A 19127-nucleotide genomic window follows, 5' to 3' on the forward strand; every position below is an offset into this window, starting at 1 on the left:
CTTTGTCCTCTTTGAACAAATGACAAGTGCAGGACAGAAAAGGTCAAGGATATTGAGAAGGTCCAGTGAACTTTATTTAGAAAGTCTAAATGTTAAATATTAACTTTTCTGCTTTCATCCTGCTATCAGTTTCCCTTCATCATTGAGCCTTGAGTGTAATTTTCTGCCCTGTTCTAATCTCCTCTTGAAGTACCTGATGGTGGAAAGAATAGACTTTTACCATTTCAGAATTCAAGCACAGCACTCCTAAGACCAAAACATTAAAGTTTGTTAGACTTAAACTTTTAAAAATTATGTATTAATAATATAGTTTCATAATAGTGTGCCAAATTGTTATAAATTTTTCTACAGTTGATTCACATGCCCATCCCTTTTCTAGGAAGAAGCATAATAGGAAATACTCACCTATAAAAGTAAAGGGGGCTACAGGTTTCAGAGAGATTGGTCCCTGTCCACTAAACTGAGTCCCTCCTGTTTCTGAACTCACCTGCCATTGCTCGGTTTCAGAGCAGATAGCTCCTACCCCACACCTGCACATGGCACAGAGTTGTGCCCTCACAGTTACAGATTTTACATGGATAAATATCAAAACAAGTGTTATTTTTTCATGTCTTTTCTTTTTAGTCACATCAGTGTTTCAGGGTAAATCAGATTGTGGCATCACAGACATGTTTTTCTGTGGTGCTGGATTCTTTGTTCAGTTTTTAAAGATTAGACCATGTTAAAAACCTTTGTAGTACTGATTAAGGCAGAATTTGGTTTTGGACCTTTGAAATTTATTCATGTATGTTTTATTTTTTGTTTGTTTTTAATTTTGTTAGTACAGTTAATTTATAGTGTTGTGTTAGTTTCGGGTATACAGCACAATGATTCAGATATATAGATATGTAGATACTCATTTTCAGTTTCTTTTGCCTTATAGGTTATTACAAAATATTGAGTAGATTTCCCTGTGCTATACAATAGGTCTTTGTTGTCTATGTTATATGTAGCAGTGTGTATATCAGAGAAGGCAATGGCAACCCACTCCAGTACTCTTGCCTGGAAACTCGAGCCTGGTAGGCTGCAGTCTGTGGGGTCTGGAAAGTCAGACACGACTGAACGACTTCACTTTCACTTTTCACTTTCCTGCATTGGAGAAGGAAATGGCAACCCACTCCAGTGTTCTTGCCTGGAGAATCCCAGGGATGGGGGAGCCTGGTGGGCTGCCATCTATGGGATCATACAGAGTCAGACACAACTGAAGTGACTTAGCAGCAGCAGTGTGTATATGTTAATCCCAAATTCCTAATTTATCCATCCTTCCAGCATCCCCTTTGGTAACCATGAGTTTGTTTTATGTATATTTTAGATATAGTATACCTAAATAACACAAGTATTATTAGATATATATATATATATATATGCTTGTGTTAAGTCGCTTCGGTCATGTCCGACTCTGCGACCCTATGGACTGTAGCTCACCAGACTTCTCTGTTCATGGGAATTCTCCAGGCAAGAATACTGGAGTGGGTTGCCATGCACTCCTCCAGGGGATCTTCCTGACACAGGGATCAAACTCGTGTCCTCGTGTCTCCTGTGGTTCATGCAATGTAGGTGGATTCTTTACCACTGAGCCACCAGAGAAACCTATATGTATATGTGTATATACACACACACACATTTACACACATTTTTATTTGCTAACTCACACTTATATATCACAGCACACTGTATTATCTATCATAACAAAACTTTTTCACAGCCCCATTAAACCTTTGTAGATATTTTAATGACAAAATATACTTTCATCATATACATAGGCCATAATTACCTATTATAGTAATTTGTTTATTTAGAATGATTTTATTTGGAACATATTATAAATAAAAATATGATGAGCACATTTTCCAAATAGTTTCCTCGTATCTGATTTCTTTCCCCTAAGATCATATTGCTAGAATAGTTCAGTGGGTGCCACAGAGATAAATTTAAAGAAAGTGTTAATTATTAATGCCCTTAAGAAAAGAAGAAAATGGGTTGCATTATGAGATATAATGTGATTTTTATTTAAAAAAAAACCTTTTTTTCTTATAATTTAGCATTTAACTTATGACCAAATATACAGGGTAGTGGTAAGCACAGGCCCTGAGGCCTGGCTCTCTGGGTTATAACTGTGTCTCTGCCACTTCCTCACTGGACAGACAACTCAAAGTATGCCTCAGTTTCCTCAGCTGTGAAATGGTAATAATTATAGTCCCTGCCTCTTTGAGTTGTTGTAAGAATTAAATGGGTTAATTTATGTAAATCTCTTAGAACCATGCTAGCAGAGTGTCACTAAATATTTATAACACTAACAGCAATAGCATCTAAGAACATTTCTTAATTTTACATTTTCAAAGGTTTTTCTTCTGTTTCTATTTCCCTGGCATCTCAAATACTAACATATTTCAAATTACTTCTTAATTAGATTCTTTCATACCTGCAAGTACATGCACAGAATGTGCCTTCCTAAAGATTCCTAGAATTGTTAGTGTTTGAGTTGTACACATAAATCACGCGACATATGCCTAGATCCTTATCTCAAACAGCCAAAGGCAGAATGCTTAGCAAAATGTTTTTCATAGATGTTTGGAGGGCTTTAATAGTTTTCACCTTCAAGTACAAAAGTTATCACAAAGATCACTAAAATAAAGGAGCAAAAGTAGTGTGAATTCGTGGATATCTTCAATGGAAAAAGAAAGCTGTCTACCCTAGTCAGTATCCCAAACCCTTGGCCATTTTTCTGCTGTAGTCACGTGCTCTGAAACTGCAGGTGGGTCTCTTCAAAGGCATTCACTCTGTTTATTACAATAAGATATTTATTTTTATTGCAGTAAATCTGTGCCCCACAGGGCTTGCCTGAATCTCATGGAAAGTGAAAGTGATGATCACTCAGTCATGTCTGACTCTTTGCAACCCCATGGACAATACAGTCCATGGAATTCTCCAGGCCAGAATACTGGAGTAGATAGCCTTTCCCTTCTCCAGGGCATCTTCCCAGCTCAGGGATCAAAGCCAGGTCTCCCACATTGCAGGCAGATTCTTTACCAGCTGAGCCACAAGGGAAGTCCAGAACCTCACTGAGTCACTAGCAATTCTTGGGTAGATAAGGCAGGGCTGTGTGACCTCCTGACCCATTCTTGCTAAGTTCAGAGCTGATCTTGGCCCGTTATATGTTAACATGCCAATGACAAAAAGGGAGGACACAACCAGAAGAAAAGCATAGAGAAATGGCCTCCATATAGATTTCTTCTTCCTGTTCGCTCTGAAGCAGGGTTCCTCAAAGTCAGCTGTACTGATGGTTTGGAGCAGATAACTTTTTCATGGCAGGCTGTCCTGTGCACTGTAGAATGTTTAGTCACATCTCTGGCTTCTACTCACTAGTTTGCAATGTCACACACCCTTGCCCCTGTCATGTAGTTGCTGGTATCTGAATCCTAGTATGGCCTTCAGTTCTGTTCAGTTCAGTCGCTCAGTTATATCTGACTCTTTGCTACCCCATGAACCGCAGCACGCCAGGCCTCCCTGTCCATCACCAACCCCCGGAGTCCACTCAAACCCATGTCCATCGAGTTGGTGATGCCATCCAACCATCTCATCCTCTGTCGTCCCCTTCTCCTCTTGCCCTCAACCTTTCCCAGCATCAGGGTCTTTTCAAAAGAGTCAGCTCTTTGCATCACGTGGGTAAAGTATTGAAGTTTCAGCTTCAACATAAGTCCTTCCAATGAACACCCAGGACTGATCTCCTTTAGCATGGACTGGTTGGATCTCCTTGCAGTTCAAGGGACTCTCAAGAGTCTTCTCCAACACCACAGTTCAAAAGCATCAATTCTTCAGCGCTCAGTTTTCTTCACAATCCAACTCTCACATCCATACATGACCACTGGAAAAACCATAGCCTTGACTAGATGGACCTTTGTTGACAGACTAACGTCTCTGCTTTTTAATATGCTGTCTAGGTTGGTCATAACTTTCCTTCCAAGGAGTAAGCATCTTATAATTTCATGGCCGCAATCACCATCTGCAGTGATTTTGGAGCCCCAAAAAATAAAGTCTGCCACTGTTTCTACTGTTTCCCCATCTATTTGCCATGAAGTGATGTGACCAGATGCCATGATCTTCATTTTCTGAATGTTGAGCCTTAAGCCAACTTTTCACTCTCCTCCTTCACTTTCATCAAGGCTCTTTACTTCTTCTTCACTTTCTGCCATAAGGATGGTGTCATCTGCATATCTGAGGTGACTGATATTTCTCCCGACAATCTTGATTCCAGCTTTTCCTCCCTCCAGCCCGGCGTCTCTCATGATGTACTCTGCATTTAAGTTGAATAAGCAGGGTGACAATATACAGCCTTGCTGCTGCTGCTAATTCACTCAGTCATGTCCGACTCTGTGCGACTCCATAGATGGCAGCACACCAGGCTTCCCAGTCCCTGGGATTCTTCAGACAAGAACACTGGAGTGGGTTGCCATTTCCTTCTCCAGCGCATGAAAGTGAAAAGTGAACGTGAAGTCGCTCAGTCGTGTCCAACTCCTAGCAACCCCATGGACTGCAGCCTACCAGGCTTCTCCGTCCATGGGATTTTCCAGGCAAGAGTACTGGAGTGGGTTGCCATTGCCTTCTCCATATACAGCCTTGATGTACGCCTTTTCCTATTTGGAACCAGTCTGTTGTTCCATGTCCAGTTCTAACTTTTCCTTCCTGACATGCATACAGGTTTCTCAAGAGGCAGGTCAGGTAATCTGGTATTCCCATCTCTTTCAGAATTTTCCACAGTATATTGTGATCCACACAATCAAAGGCTTTGACATAGTCAATAAAGCAGAAATAGATGTTTTTCTGGAACTCTCTTGCTTTTTTGATGATCCAGCAGATGTTGGCAATTTGATCTCTGGTTCCTCTGCCTTTTCTAAAACCACCTTGAACATCTGGAAGTTCACGGTTCACGTATTGCTGAAGCCTGCCTTGGAGAATTTTAAGCATTATTTTACTAGCGTGTGAGATGAGTGCAATTGTGCGGTAGTTTGAGCATTCTTTGACATTGCCTTTCTTTGAGATTGGAATGAAAACTGACCTTTTCCAGTCCTGTGGCCGCTGCTGAGTTTTCCAAATGTGCTGGCATATTGAGTGCAGCACTTTCACAGCGTCATCTTTCAGGATTTGAAATAGCTCAACTGGAATTCCATCACCTCCACTAGCTTTGTTTGTAGTGATGCTTCCTAAGGCCCACTTGGCTTCACATTCTAGGATGTCTGGCTCTAGGTGAGTGATCACACCATCGTGATTATCTGGGTTGTGAAAATCTTTTTTGTACAGTTCTTCTGTGTATTCTTGCCACCTCTTCTTAATATCTTCTGCTTCTGTTAGGTCCCTACCATTTCTTTCCTTTACTGAGCCCATCTTTGCATGAAATGTTCCCTTGGTATCTCTAATTTTCTTGAAGAGGTCTCTCGTCTTTCCCATTCTATTGTTTTCTTCTATTTCTTTGCATTGATGGCTGAGCAAGGCTTTCTTATCTCTCCTTGCTATTCTTTGGAACTCTGCATTCAAATGGGTATATCTTTCCTTTTCTCATTTGCTTGTTGCTTCCCTTCTTGTCACAGCTATTTGCAAAGCCTCCTCAGACAGCCATTTTGCTTTTTTGCATTTCTTTTTCTTGGGGATGTTCTTGATTCCTATCTCTTGTACAATGTCAGAAACCTCCATCCATAGTTCATCAGGCACTCTGTCTATCAGATCTAGTCCCTTAATTCTATTTCTCATTTCCACTGTATAGTCATTAGGGATTTGACTTAGGTCATACCTGAATGGTCTAGTGGTTTTCTCCACTTTCTTCAATTTCAGTCTGAATTTGGCAATAAGGAGTTCATGATCCAAGCCACAGTCAGCTCCTGGTCTGGTTTTTGCTGACTGTATAGAGCTTCTCCATCTTTGGCTGCAAAGAATATAATCAATCTGATTTCAGTGTTGACCATCTGGTGATGTACATGTGTAGAGTCTTCTCTTGTGTTGTTGGAAGAGGATGTTTGCTATGACCAGTGTGTTCTCTTGGCAGAACTCTGTTAGCCTTTGCCCTGCTTCATTCTGTACTCCCAGGCCAAATTTGCCTGTTACTCCAGGTGTTTCTTGACTTCCTACTTTGCATTCCAGTCCCCTATAATGAAAAGGACATCTTTTTTGGGTGTTAGTTCTAGAAGGTCTGTAGGTCTTCATAGAACTGTTCAACTTCAGCTTCTTCGGCTTTTATGGTCAGGGCGTAGACTTGGATTACCGTGATATTGAAAGGTTTGCTTTGGAAACAGAGATCATTCTGTCATTTTTGAGACTGCATCCAAGTACTGCATTTTGGACTCTTTTGTTGACCATGATGGCTATTCCATTTCTTCTAAGGGATTCCTGCCCACAGTAGTAGATATAATGGTCATCTGAGTTAAATTCACCCATTCCAGTCCATCTTAGTTCACTGATTCCTAGAATATCAATGTTCACTCTTGCCATCTCCTGTTTGACCACTTCCAATTTGCCTTGATTCATGGACCTGACATTCCAGGTTCCTATGCAGTATTGCTCTTTAAAGCATCGAACCCTACTTCTATCACCAGTCACATCCACAACTGGGTATTGTTTTTGCTTTGGCACCATCCCTTCATTCTTTCTGGAGTTATTTCTCCACTGATCTCCAGTAGCATATTGGGCACCTCCCGACCTGGGGAGTTCATCTTTCAGTGTCCTATCTTTTTGCCTTTTCATGCTGTTCATTATGGAGGCTATTTTAATGTGAACTGGCAAAATTGAATAAGCTGCATGTTACCTTTTTGTACCTTAGAATATTTTTTTTGCATAAATTGTTGAATCAAATTTAGAACCCAAATTTTCACCAAACCTACATTCATTTCAATATTGAGAGAAAATATACTACTTTTTCAGTGTTTTTTCATTGATATTTCATGTTTATTCTTATGAAAAGTCACATGAAAAATGAGCCCCTGTATGAAAAATATAATCACATGTATTTACATTTTTCATATTCTTTTGCTGTTTACCTGAGTATTTCTCTTGGAAGTACATATTGTTGGCTAATACAGCTATGAGCTATAGTTAGTTCATAACTTCTTAGAATTTTTCTTTGATTTTCATGAACTTATGTATATTCTGTAGAGAAATGCAACTGAAGAGTTGATTGATAATCATCAGATTTGGGCAGATTTTACATAACAACTATACTAGTAAAGCCTAGCTTTTACTTAGTGTTTATTTTGTGTTAAATGTAACTCTTTGCTAAATTAGTTTCATGTAATCCTCATAGTAGTATGAATGTACTAAATATTTATGTTCATAATTTTCCCCGTGTAATTTTTTAAACATTAAGCCTAATATTTAATTTTTTATTGGAGTATAATTGTTTTGCAATGTTGTGCTAGTTTCTGTTGTACAACAACATGAATCAGCTATATGGACACATATATTCCCTCCCTCCCTCCCTCCCACCCCTATCTCACCGCTCTAGGTCATCAAATCTCTGAGCTGAACTCCCTGTGCTATACAGCAGGTTCCCACTAGGTATCTATTTTGCACATGGTAGTGTATATATCGGAGAAGGCAATGGCACCCCACTCCAGTACTGTTGCCCGGAAAATCCCATGGATGGAGGAGCCTGGTAGGCTGCAGTCCATGGGGTCACTAAGAGTCAGACACGATTGAGCAACTTCACTTTCACTTTTCACTTTCATGCATTGGAGAAGGAAATGGCAACCCACTCCAGTGTTCTTGCCTGGAGAATCCCATGGATGGAGAAGCCTGGTAGGCTGCAGTCCATGGAGTCGAACAGAGTCGGACACGACTGAAGCGACTTAGTAGTAGCAGCAGCAGCAGCAGCAGTAGTAGTAGTAGTAGTCAGATCAGATCAGTTGCTCAGTCGTGTCCGACTCTTTACGACCCCATGAATCGCAGCACGCCAGGCCTCCCTGTCCATCACCAACTCCCGGAGTTCACTGAGACTCACGTCCATCAAGTCAGCAATGCCATCCAGCCATCTCATCCTCTGTCGTCCCCTTCTCCTCCTGCCCCCAATCCCTCCCGGCATCAGAGTCTTTTCCAATGAATCAACTCTTCGCGTGAGGTGGCCAAAGTACTGGAGTTTCAGCTTTAGCATCATTCCTTCCAAAGAAATCCCAGGGCTGATTACCTTCAGAATGGACTAGTGGTGTATATATATGTCAGTGGTACTCTCTTGTTACTCTTTTTAATTGTCTGTTATCCTATCCTCTTGTTCACTCAGTGTCTTGGGAATATCTTGTAGTTGAGTGTCTGACAGTAAGTGTTTATTAATGGGTTTAAAACTTTGCTAGAGTTTTTGCTAAAAATGTTGTTTTTAGTCACTAAGTCATGTCCCACTCTTTTGTGACCCCATGAACTGCCTGCCAGGCTCCTTTTTCCATGGGATTTCCCAGGCAAGAATACTAGAGTGGGTTGCCATTTCCTTCTCCATGGCATCTTCCCAACTCAGGGACCAAACTTTTGTCTCCTACATTGGCAGGAGGAGTCTTTACCATTGAGCCATCAAGGAAGCCCAATAAAAATGTTACAAATAATATAAAGAAGAAGGGGAAATCTGGTTGAGACCACGTGACCTAGAAACTCGAGATGACTAAGATTATGCTATTAGATGACATGCAATGAAGTATAGAGTGTGTGGTGGTGAGTTAACAGAAATTCAGAATTGGGAAAGGTTATTTAGACCTGACAGTAGTAGTTAGTGAAGCTCTGTGGTCAGTGTATTCTTATCTCAACTTCATAGGAAGTTAAGATTTGATTTGGTTGGTGATTGGTCAGTGATCAGCAGATGACATTCTAGGTGAAAGGACAAGGAAGAGACAGTCCTCAAGGTGAGAAAAAGCTTCCAGAGTAACAAATACAATTGATCCAAGTTTTTGAAAATTTCCTGCGATTCTGACATGATTTTTACACATTTTTAGGAAAAGAATATTGATCATATTCTCATATTTTCTGACTTAAAATAAGACAATGTGAGAGTATTTCTGGGGTTGGAGAGACCTCAGGTATAAACAGTCTGTACTCTGAGTATTCATTTGGCATTTGTGTTGTCCGTGATTCCAGAGATAGAAGAAAAGTAAAAATATGTTATTTTTTGCATTTATTTCCTTAATTCAAAATGTATTACACCATGCTTTGCCCTACAAAAGATTACAATGGAAACTTGCAATCTGGTGTGTATTTTGCTTCTTGGTAGTGAATATTTCTGCATAACTATCCCACACTGGAATTCTTTATTTCACTGGTTCTCATACTTATTTTCTTCTGCTTCTTTCTAGCTATTTATTCTATTCTTCTAGGTTGCTGTCTTATATACTCTCATAATCTCTCATTACATAGAATAGTTATTTCTAAGGAGGCATTAGGCCTGGGGAAAATTGGTTTGAGAGTCCAGGAGAGGTGTGTGGATCATATATGGTTTGAAAGTTCCCCTCAGAAATATTGGTATCACCCCTTTACTGTACCCTTTGCTATAAAAGAATTTTTATACACATTTTTATTTCTATATCTCAGTTGATATTTTTCTGGAGTATGATTAATAGATTATTAATGAATTCAAATAAACTGTCTTCAGTGTCTTAACTGGAAGGTTTTTTAAAACTCCTTTCTCTCTCTTTTTCTAATTTTGTGTTTTAGATCCGCAAATCCAGTAGTGAGGGATCTATTTGGACCCACAGGGTACCACACCCAGAGCTGTCTGAGGGCGTTCCTCAGGTCAGCCTGCAGCTAAGTCGGAGAAAATCCTGCTGGGATGACACGAGTTCAGCAGAGGATGCTAATGCTACCAAGTTGCTGTCCAGGTTAGCATGTTTCTTTTGTTTACATGTCGTGTATCGCCATCTGTGCTAAGGTACAAGGCCCTCATCTGTAGGTGTGTTTACACGTATCTACCACCAGGGTCATCAGGATACAGATCAGTGAAACTGTTTAAAATTTACCATAACTTTTGAAAATGTTCTGATCTTATCACAGAAGCATTCCTGGTTTGTTATATTTTGTTTTCTGGATTAAAACAGATTATTTAGTCAGTCAGTCTATGCTAGCCTCACATTAAATGTTGGAAGAGTTCTTTTTTGGATGCCTTTCATAATATGTTCAGTGGCCAATATTATCTGCAGTGGGGATTTTACAGTTGTTACTAGAACCAACTCTCACTAACACATTGTTAATATTGCCTTTTAAGCATTAGATTGCATGTTAAACCTAAAAGCAAACTTCATTGATATACTTGAGGAAAAAGGCATATAATTTTCTTAAAATAGGTAAAATGGGGTCTGAATCTTTTTTACTCCTAACATATAGAATTTTTCCTTTTAAAAGTTTTTCATCTTTTTTTTGTAACTTACAACCTATTTCTATAATTTAAAAAAATCATTACAATAAATTTCATTAAAAATAAAATTTAAATCCTTTCTATGTCTTTGTAGTAACAGAATAGATAGTGTGCCACTTTTTATTTCAAAAATGAACTTATGGAACTGTTTTCATTTGCAGTTGCTTTCTAGAACAAGTTTTTGTTTAGTTCATAAATTTGAACCAGGAAGAAATAGTGTGTGTGTGTGTGTTTTGTACACATACACAGCTTTCTCTAAATATTTTCTTAGGGAAGTTTCCATTTTTCTCCTTAACAATTTATTGGTTGATTCGGTCTTAACCACAAGGTGTGGCATTGTGTATTAAATATATTGCATGCCCTTATTCTCTAAATACAGTATTCATTTTGATTTTCCAACTTTTTTCCAAAGATTTGTCAAGAAGCATTTCATCAGGGCTTTTCATAGTATTGATTTATTTTTTAGTTGCTCCTACTAAAGAAAAAAAAAAAGGCAATTCAGCAAAATCTATTTTTGTCAGTCCTATCTGATAAGCTTGATTGACTTTACAAAGCAGTGAATAAAGTCATTCTGTTTGCACTTACTAAAATCATTGCAACATATTTATACATAACAGTTTGATTTTCAACAAAATTACAGTATCAATTTTAACAACAAAGATAACACTAAGAAAGAACCTTTGGCACTGAAATGCCACTTCCTCCAGAATGAGGAAGTGTCCTGTGATTTTTCAACAATAAGTTTGATTTCTAGAGCTTTAAGAGTTGGTTTTTGGCTAACAGTGTGTTCTTGATAACTTGAAATTTTTAGAGTTTAGACCTTGTTCAGTAGTTTTTCCCAGGTTGGCTGACTTTGATCATTTTTCTTCTTAGTTTCAAATCTTAAACATTTGCTTCTTGAGATATAACAGAAGTATGAATTTTTATCAGCAAGAGTTCATTATTTTTCTACTCTTCAGATAGTGGCAGTAAAAATAAAAGCATAAGGAAGTAACACACTTTAAAATGTGATGTTTTGAGAGTTCAGAGAGGAGTTCACTATCATTTATTGCAATTGACTGACTTCTATCTTGAAAAATTATTTATGTATATGAATAACATTTTTCTGTATTTCTGTAATAGTCTAAAACTGGCTTTGAGGATGTTCAGTTCAGATGCTCAGTTGTGTCTGACTCTTTGCAACCCCATGGACTGCAGCATGCCAGGCCTCCCTATCCATCACCAGTTCCCGGAGTTTACTCAAACTCGTATCTGTTGAGTTGGTGATGCCATCCAACCATCTCATCCTCTGTTGACCCCTCTCCTCCTGCCTTCAATCTTTCCCAGCATCCGGGTCTTTTCAGATGAGTCAGTTCTTCGCACCAAGTGGCCAAAGTATTGGATCTTCAGCATCAGTCCTTCCAGTGAATATTCACGACTGATTTCCTTTAGGATGGACTGGTTGGATCTCCTTGGAGTCCAAGGGACTCTCAAGTGTCTTCTCGAACACAACAGTTCAAATCCTACAAAAAAACAATGACTTTTCTAGTCTTCATAGAATCTTTCTCTCAGAATGGCATGAGAAAAGCTTAGGAATAAACTATCTTTTGATTTTGTTAGAGCTCAGTGGAGCTGTTTTATATTGACTTCCCAGCCAAAGACAGAGGTGCTTAGTGATAGGTTCACTTCATTCAGTAAAGACATTTAGCTAGTCCATTTATATCTTCTAAAACTGACAGCAGCAATTCCTAAAATATTGTCAAAAATTCTTTTTTTTTTTTTGTAATCCAGATGCTTGCATTACCAAAATTCACAGTAGTCTGAAAGGCATAACCTCTATTCTGACATGCCAACTCTGAAAGAATAAATGTCATCATTCTCCATGTTGTAAGTACAGTGCTTAAATTTGGCAGGTCACAGACACACACAGAAATGAGGATGTTGTTGGACAGGTGCATCCCTTAAGCAAGTCTGGAACATTCCAGTTCTTCTCCCTACATGGTAGTAATCTTATTTTGCTCCTTTTAAAAATATCAAGAACAGTACTTGTTTTGTCATTTACACAAGAACTAAACTCTAAGTATTAACTTGTATGTTAGTAAGCAGGCTGTTTAAAAATTCTTTTAGAAGAGAAAGTCACACATCCATCCTAAAAAGAGAAAGGAAAAATACACAGTATATGTAAAGTTTAAGATGTTAAAATGATTTAACATTTCAGGGATAGCAATATTATCTATTTCAACATGTGACATAGATAAATGATCATTTTTCATGTTTCTAACACTGTACTATATTATTTTCAGAATTTAATTTTAGAACTTAAGAGGATTAATATTTTTAGTCTTTTATATGTTTAACAATATTTATTATAATGTTTTATTTGAAAGGTTATGCATTTCCTTGAATGTGTGATGTTTCTTAAAGGCCAAAAAAAATTTCTAGTTTTGTTCTGTAAAGTCAAAGTGTAGAGTCAAAAAACTGTATGTATGTTGTACGATTCCCTTTATATGAGATGGCCAGAAAAGGCAAATTTATAGAAACAGAGGTAGATTTGTGATTGTCTGGAAGCCAGGAGGGGACTGTGAATGTATAGGAGAGTAGTTATACATGCCTGCTGCTGCTGCTGCTAAGTCGCGTCAGTCATGTCCGACTCAGTGTGACCCCATAGACGGCAGCCCACCAGACTTCTCTGTCCCTGGGATTCTCCAGGCAAGAACAATGGAGTGGGTTGCCATTTCCTTCTCCAGTGCATGAAAGTGAAAAGTGAAAGTGAAGTCGCTCAGTCGTGTTTGACTCTTCGCGATCCCATGGACTGTAGCCTACTAGGCTCCTCCGTCCATGGGATTCTCCAGGCAAGAGCACTGGAGTGGGGTGCCATTAGAGGAGCCTTATTTAAGGCAGTGAAAACGTTCTGAAACTCTTTTAGGGTGATAGCTACACCACTTGGTAAAATTACTAAAAATCATTAAACTGTGTACTTGAAAAGGTAGATTTTATGATATGTAAATACACCTCGGTAACATTGTTTTGAAAAATACAAATACAAAAAAATATTGGAGTGAGGAGAAGTGGATATGTTTTAACAAGAAATGAAACACATGAAAAGATGCTGAATGTTGCTCATTTTTAGAGAAATACAAATCAAAACTACCATGAGGTATCATTGCACCCTGGTCAGAAGGGCCATCATGAAAAAGTCCACGAACAATCAATGCTGAAGAGGCTGTGGAGAAAAGGGAACCCTCTAACACTGTTGGTCGGAATGCAAATTGATACAGCCACTATGGAGAACAGTGTGGAGATTCCTTAAAAAACTAGGAGTAAAACTGCCATATGATCCAGCAATCCCACTACTGGGCATATACCCGAGGAAACCATAATTGAAATGGCCTGGCTTTAATTCTGCTTCACTGAAATCCCAGAGGCAATTCTTTCAGCCCAGGAACCCAACAGAAGAATGTGTTTACCTGCCAAAACCAATCTATAAAGACCAGAAGATGTGTTTGCTCCTTCAAATGCACAGATACCAATACATGGCTACACAAATCATGGAGAATCAGACAAACATGATATCACAAAAGGAAACTAGTAAAGCCCCAATAACCAAACCAAGTAAATGGAAATAGACAAGTTTTCTAAAAAAAATTTTTTTAAATTATGTTTTAAAAGCTTATTGAGATGCAAGAGAACATTGATAGACAACTAAAGAAAATTTAAAAAACAGTACTTAATAGATCAAGGAGTATAATAGAGAAATAGAAACCATGAAAGGAGTCAAACAGAAATCCTAGAGCTGAAGACTACAATGACAGAACCAAAAATTTGATAGAGTTTCAACAGTGCAGACTTAATTGTGAAGAATAAAGAATCAGCCAACTTGAAAATAGGTTATTTAGCTTTAGTTGTAGGAACAAAAAAAAAAGAATGCAAAAGAGTGACAAAATCATTCAAGACCTAGAGAACACCATTAAAGAAATGAATATACACGACTTAGAAGTCCAAACAGGAGAAAGAGAAAGAAAGAAGAAATCTTATTTTAAAAATAATGGCTGAAAATTTTCTGAATCTTAAAAAGGATATGGATATCCAGATGAAGCTAAAAGAACCCAGAACAAGGTTACTTTGGAACATGTTATACAAATTGTCAGAAGTCAAGGGCCAAAAGAGACTCTTGAAAGGAGTATGACAGAAAACAACTCACCACATACAAAGCAACCCCAGAAGGCTGTAAGTGGATTTTTTGGCATGACCCTTGTAGGCCAGGAGCAAATAGGATGATATATTTTTCTTGTGAAAGAAAAATTTGCCAACCAGGACAGTCTGACAAAACTGTCCTTCAGAAAAAGGGTTAAAATATTCAGTTAGAAGATAAGTAAGCTCTGGGCATCTAATGCTCTGCTTGATGATAGTTAACAGTACTGTGTTGTATACTTGAAATTTGCTAAGAGAGTCAATCTTAATTGGTCTCACCAGAAAAACTAAACTGTAGCCGTGAGATGATGGATATGTTAATTTGCCTGTTTGTGGTAATCAGCTTACAATGTATACCATCAGGGCCAGATCACACTTATATACCTTAAAGATATACAATTTGTATTTGTCAATTATACCTCGGTAATGTTAGAAAAAATTACATAGCATACATGTAATATTTTGGTCTGCGTTACAGTTTTGTCAGGTGACCCTGTAAAAATATTTCAGGTCTGAAAAGTAACCTTGGATGAAGAAGCCATGATTCTTAAAAGGTTGTTCATTTAACAGGTATTTATTGAGTGAGGTGAATTATTGAAGATCACATAGTTAGTTGACAGGCTGAGATTAATATATGTCTTCTGATTGTTTTCTAGTCATTTCCCACCTACCTTCTACCCTGATTTACTTCACCTTTCATGTCTTTATACTTCTCTCTTCAACCTGATTGTGACTTTCTGAATTAGAGGGACTGAGTCTTACTAGGTTTTGTTTTGTTTTTTGTTTTTTGTTTTTTTTTTTTTTGCATTCATGATAGTACCTACTAGTCATACACTTAGCCAATCCTGCCATAGTCATTATTCTTGTAATATTATTATAGGTGCTCAATTTGAATTTAAATTCTACTATCTTTATCTTGACTGACTTAAACGTCTCTGAGATTGAGGTCTGATTCTAAAATGGTAGAATTTTATGTGTCAGTTCTCTTTCCTATGGTCCTTGGAAAGTGTTCTTCGGGAAACGTTCCCAAGGGAACCCTGTACTGCCCACGCTTGAAGATGCCACAGAATTCCAGACAGCTGTACTCTCTCATCATCCTCACTAACTTTCTGTGCTGTCTTCCCATGGGATGGGTCTCTGGCCCTGATGGTGCATTTCTATCAGTGATGTGCTGCTTATTTGTGTAGGAGAAGTTCATTGTTTTATGAGGCTCATTACCTCTGTGTGCAGCTCTCCACCCTTGTGGCAGAAATTGTGTCTTGTAATGTTTGCTAGATGATTCTTCATATTTTAGTCACATTACAATAGTAGATCTCATAAGATTCAGATGTCTAATGATTAATAATTAATCAGTATTCAATAATATTCGCTGTACCCATTGTCCTTCAAGATAGCTTATCTATTAATCCTGGCAGTTAGCTATGACTTTCTTCATTTCTGAAGTCCAGCCAGCCCCAGAAAGCAGCCATAATTATCCTGTGTTTGTACTTCATAAAGGGCACTCCAGTTACTTCCTGAACGTCTTATCTGTTCCCTGGAATGCTTCACTCTCTGCTACTTGGAAAAAATGTTTGCAAATTTTTAACTGACAAGTAAGGCTGAAATAAAATTAGGATTCTTAGCTACAAGATTCATAAGCATATCATGTACAGTGTAATTTGAAAAACTACCAAATATAAATGTGCTGCTGACTCTGCAAGGTTTCCTGCGATAAGTCCCGTATGAGGAAAGGAAAGTCTAAAAACCACTTTGTGAAAAGCATAGTGGTAAGCCTAACCACACAGTTGACTTACAGAGTTACTATTTTTTGAAGTGTTCAGACTCCTTGGCCTTCATAACAAAGATTTATAGGAAAGTAGGTTTGAAATGTCCCCAAGGCCCCAGGCTGTATTAGATAAAAATATCTAACTCTATTTCTAAAGATAGTTCCCTAATCTATTCTTTACCACCACTAGCTCCCATAATAAATATTCCAGGGTCATCTTAGATAAACTCTCTCATATACATTGAATAATTATTAAACATATTTCTAGTATTTTTAATCACCTTTTTCCCTATAATTTAAAATCAAAGTCTCTAATACTTCTCTAGTTATTTTGATGATTAAAAACAGCAATTTATCCATTCACCAAGTCTGCCACTCAATACAGTTGCTCTATTCAAGTTTTTGCATTTCACTAGAATGCAAATTTCAATTTGAATTTTTTTTTTTTTTACTAAACTCTATTTATAGTATGAGTGGTTGGTGAAAGGGAAGGTAAATAATGCTAAAGAAATTTATTATGATGTTTGCAGATCATTCCCAGTAGCATGTAAATTACCAGAGTATATCAGGACTGCTGTGGTGTTCGTTGAAATTATTTTAGTAATTCTAAGTCTACAAGCTTTTATTGGGCACATTCTTTGTACTGCACATTTTGTGCTGGGCCCTGAGAAGTCAAAGAGAACTAGGGAACAGTCTCTAACGTTCAGGGGTCTCCTAGTCCATTAAGTGAGGCAACTTATATGTGGTTAACAATGGTATGAAATGCAGAAGGTTTAAAAGTGACATAATAGATATGTTATAAAAGCAAAGAGGACTTCTCACTGAATAAATGTCAAGTCATTCAAGGCCTTTAGAAACCCGGCTCATCCAATCTTTTTGACTTACTCTTTAACAGTTCTTTATTCTACTAAACCCAGGTTACATTCCAACCACATTAACCATATATCCCAGTGGTTCCACACATCTGTATCTTTCTTGATGTGTTCTCTTTATCTGGAGTGTCCTTATTCCACTTTGTCAGTGGTCAATTTTCATCTCCTCTAGGAAGCTCCCATTAACTCTTGCCATTTCGTATAAGTAGAATCACAGAATACATGCCCTTCTGGATCTACCTTCTTTCACTTATCATATGCTTTAGAGGTTCATTCATATGAATGAAATATCAGTATGTCATTCCTTATGACTTAAATAATATCCCATTGTATTAATGTGTACACCACATTTTTAATTCATCAGTTGATGGACATTGGGATTGCTTTTACTTTGGGGCTATTACAGATAATGCTAGTATGAATATTTGTGTGCAAGTCTTTCTCTGGACATATTTTCTGTTCTCTTGAGTATATGCCTAGGGATGGAATTTCTGGATCATATGGTAAGTCTGTTTGATTTCTTGAAGAACTGATAAGCTGTTTCTCAAAGTGACTGCTTCATTTTGCATTCCCATTGGCAATGTATGATGTTTCCAGTTTCTTCACATCCTTACCAACGCCTGTAATTGTCTTTTTATTGTAATCATTCTGATGGGTGTGGAACGGTCTCTCATTGTGGTTTTGATTTGTGTTTCCCTAATGACTAATGATGTTGAGCACTTTTTCATGTGTTTATTAGCCATTTGTATATCTTCTTTGGAGAAATGTCCATTCAAATTCCTTGTCCATTTTTTAAAAATTGGGTTATTTGTCATTTTATTGTTGAGTTGGAAAAATTCTTTATATGTTCTGAATACTAACCTTTATCAGATACATGATTTTCAAATATTTTCTCATTCTGTGGGTTGTGTTTTCACTTTTTTGATAGTATCATTTGAAGAACAAAAGTCTTTATGTCTTTATTGTCCAGTTAATCTGTTTCTTTCTTTTGTTATGATTTTGATGTCCTATCTAAGAAACCGTTGCCTAATGCAAAAACAAAGATTTACATCTATGATTTATTCCAAGAGTTTTATAGTTTTGCTTTTATATTTATATATTTCGTTCCTTTTGAGTTAATTTTTAGATACGGTGTGAAGCACAGGTCCGGTTTCATTATTTCACATGTGGATATTCATTTGCCCCCACCACCATTTGTTGAAAAGATTATTCCCTTCCCATTAAATTGTCTTTTTGGTTTCTTTGTCAAGCATCTAAGTCTGATGTTAGAATAACAAAAACAAAGCTAAACATAGTAGCTCTTTTCTCACCACATTTGTTTTCTGAAAACATGAATTTCACTTTAGTAGAGAAATAAGCATGGCTTAGATTTATAAAATGTTATAGCACAATCCAAAGATTTTGTCCTATTTCACACAGCAATTAAGAAAGACTTATCTCCTGCCTCCCCAATCTACCAGTGTATCCATAGCTGTACCCTTACACTCTGCCTTCTCTTCTTTCTCAGTGGGTGAACTGAACTTGTACCTCTCTGGGGTCAACCCTGTGCTGGTACTCTGAACCCCATTCTCTCTCACTCACTCAAGGACTAAGTTAGAATAATCACTTCCTTTCTCTATGACATCAATTTCGCCTTTCCAGAGTTTTCCCATCAGCATAGAAGCATTTTATAATAGCTCTCAGTATTTTTTAATCCTCCCTAGGAACAATATCCCTCTTCATTTTTAGAGCTCTGGTAAAGGATTATATGTACTTGCTGTCTCCATAGCCTTTCCTCCCATTTCTTTCTTCAACCCACACACCACTGAAATTGTGCTTGTCAGGAACACCAACAATCTCCATCTTGCCAAATCCAAAGGTCAGTCTACTGTTTTCATTTTACTCTTCTCTTAGCAGGATTTGACCGAACTAA

At 37.7% G+C, this 19127-nt stretch overlaps 1 protein-coding gene across 11 annotated transcripts in view; it reads left to right on the top strand.

Annotated features, from left to right (window-relative positions):
• FAM13A (family with sequence similarity 13 member A) overlaps positions 1-19127 on the top strand; it is a 337193-nt gene that overhangs the window by 201622 nt on the left and 116444 nt on the right. For all 11 annotated transcript variants that reach the window (XM_059887328.1, XM_005207750.5, XM_059887325.1 and 8 more), the window contains one exon: positions 9712-9875. In XM_059887328.1, coding sequence (XP_059743311.1) covers positions 9712-9875 — 164 coding nt within the window. The remainder of the gene's footprint in view (positions 1-9711; positions 9876-19127) is intronic.

The sequence above is a fragment of the Bos taurus genome, chromosome 6 (genome assembly GCF_002263795.3).
Source record: "Bos taurus isolate L1 Dominette 01449 registration number 42190680 breed Hereford chromosome 6, ARS-UCD2.0, whole genome shotgun sequence".
In the NCBI taxonomy this organism is placed as follows: Eukaryota; Metazoa; Chordata; class Mammalia; order Artiodactyla; family Bovidae; genus Bos; species Bos taurus.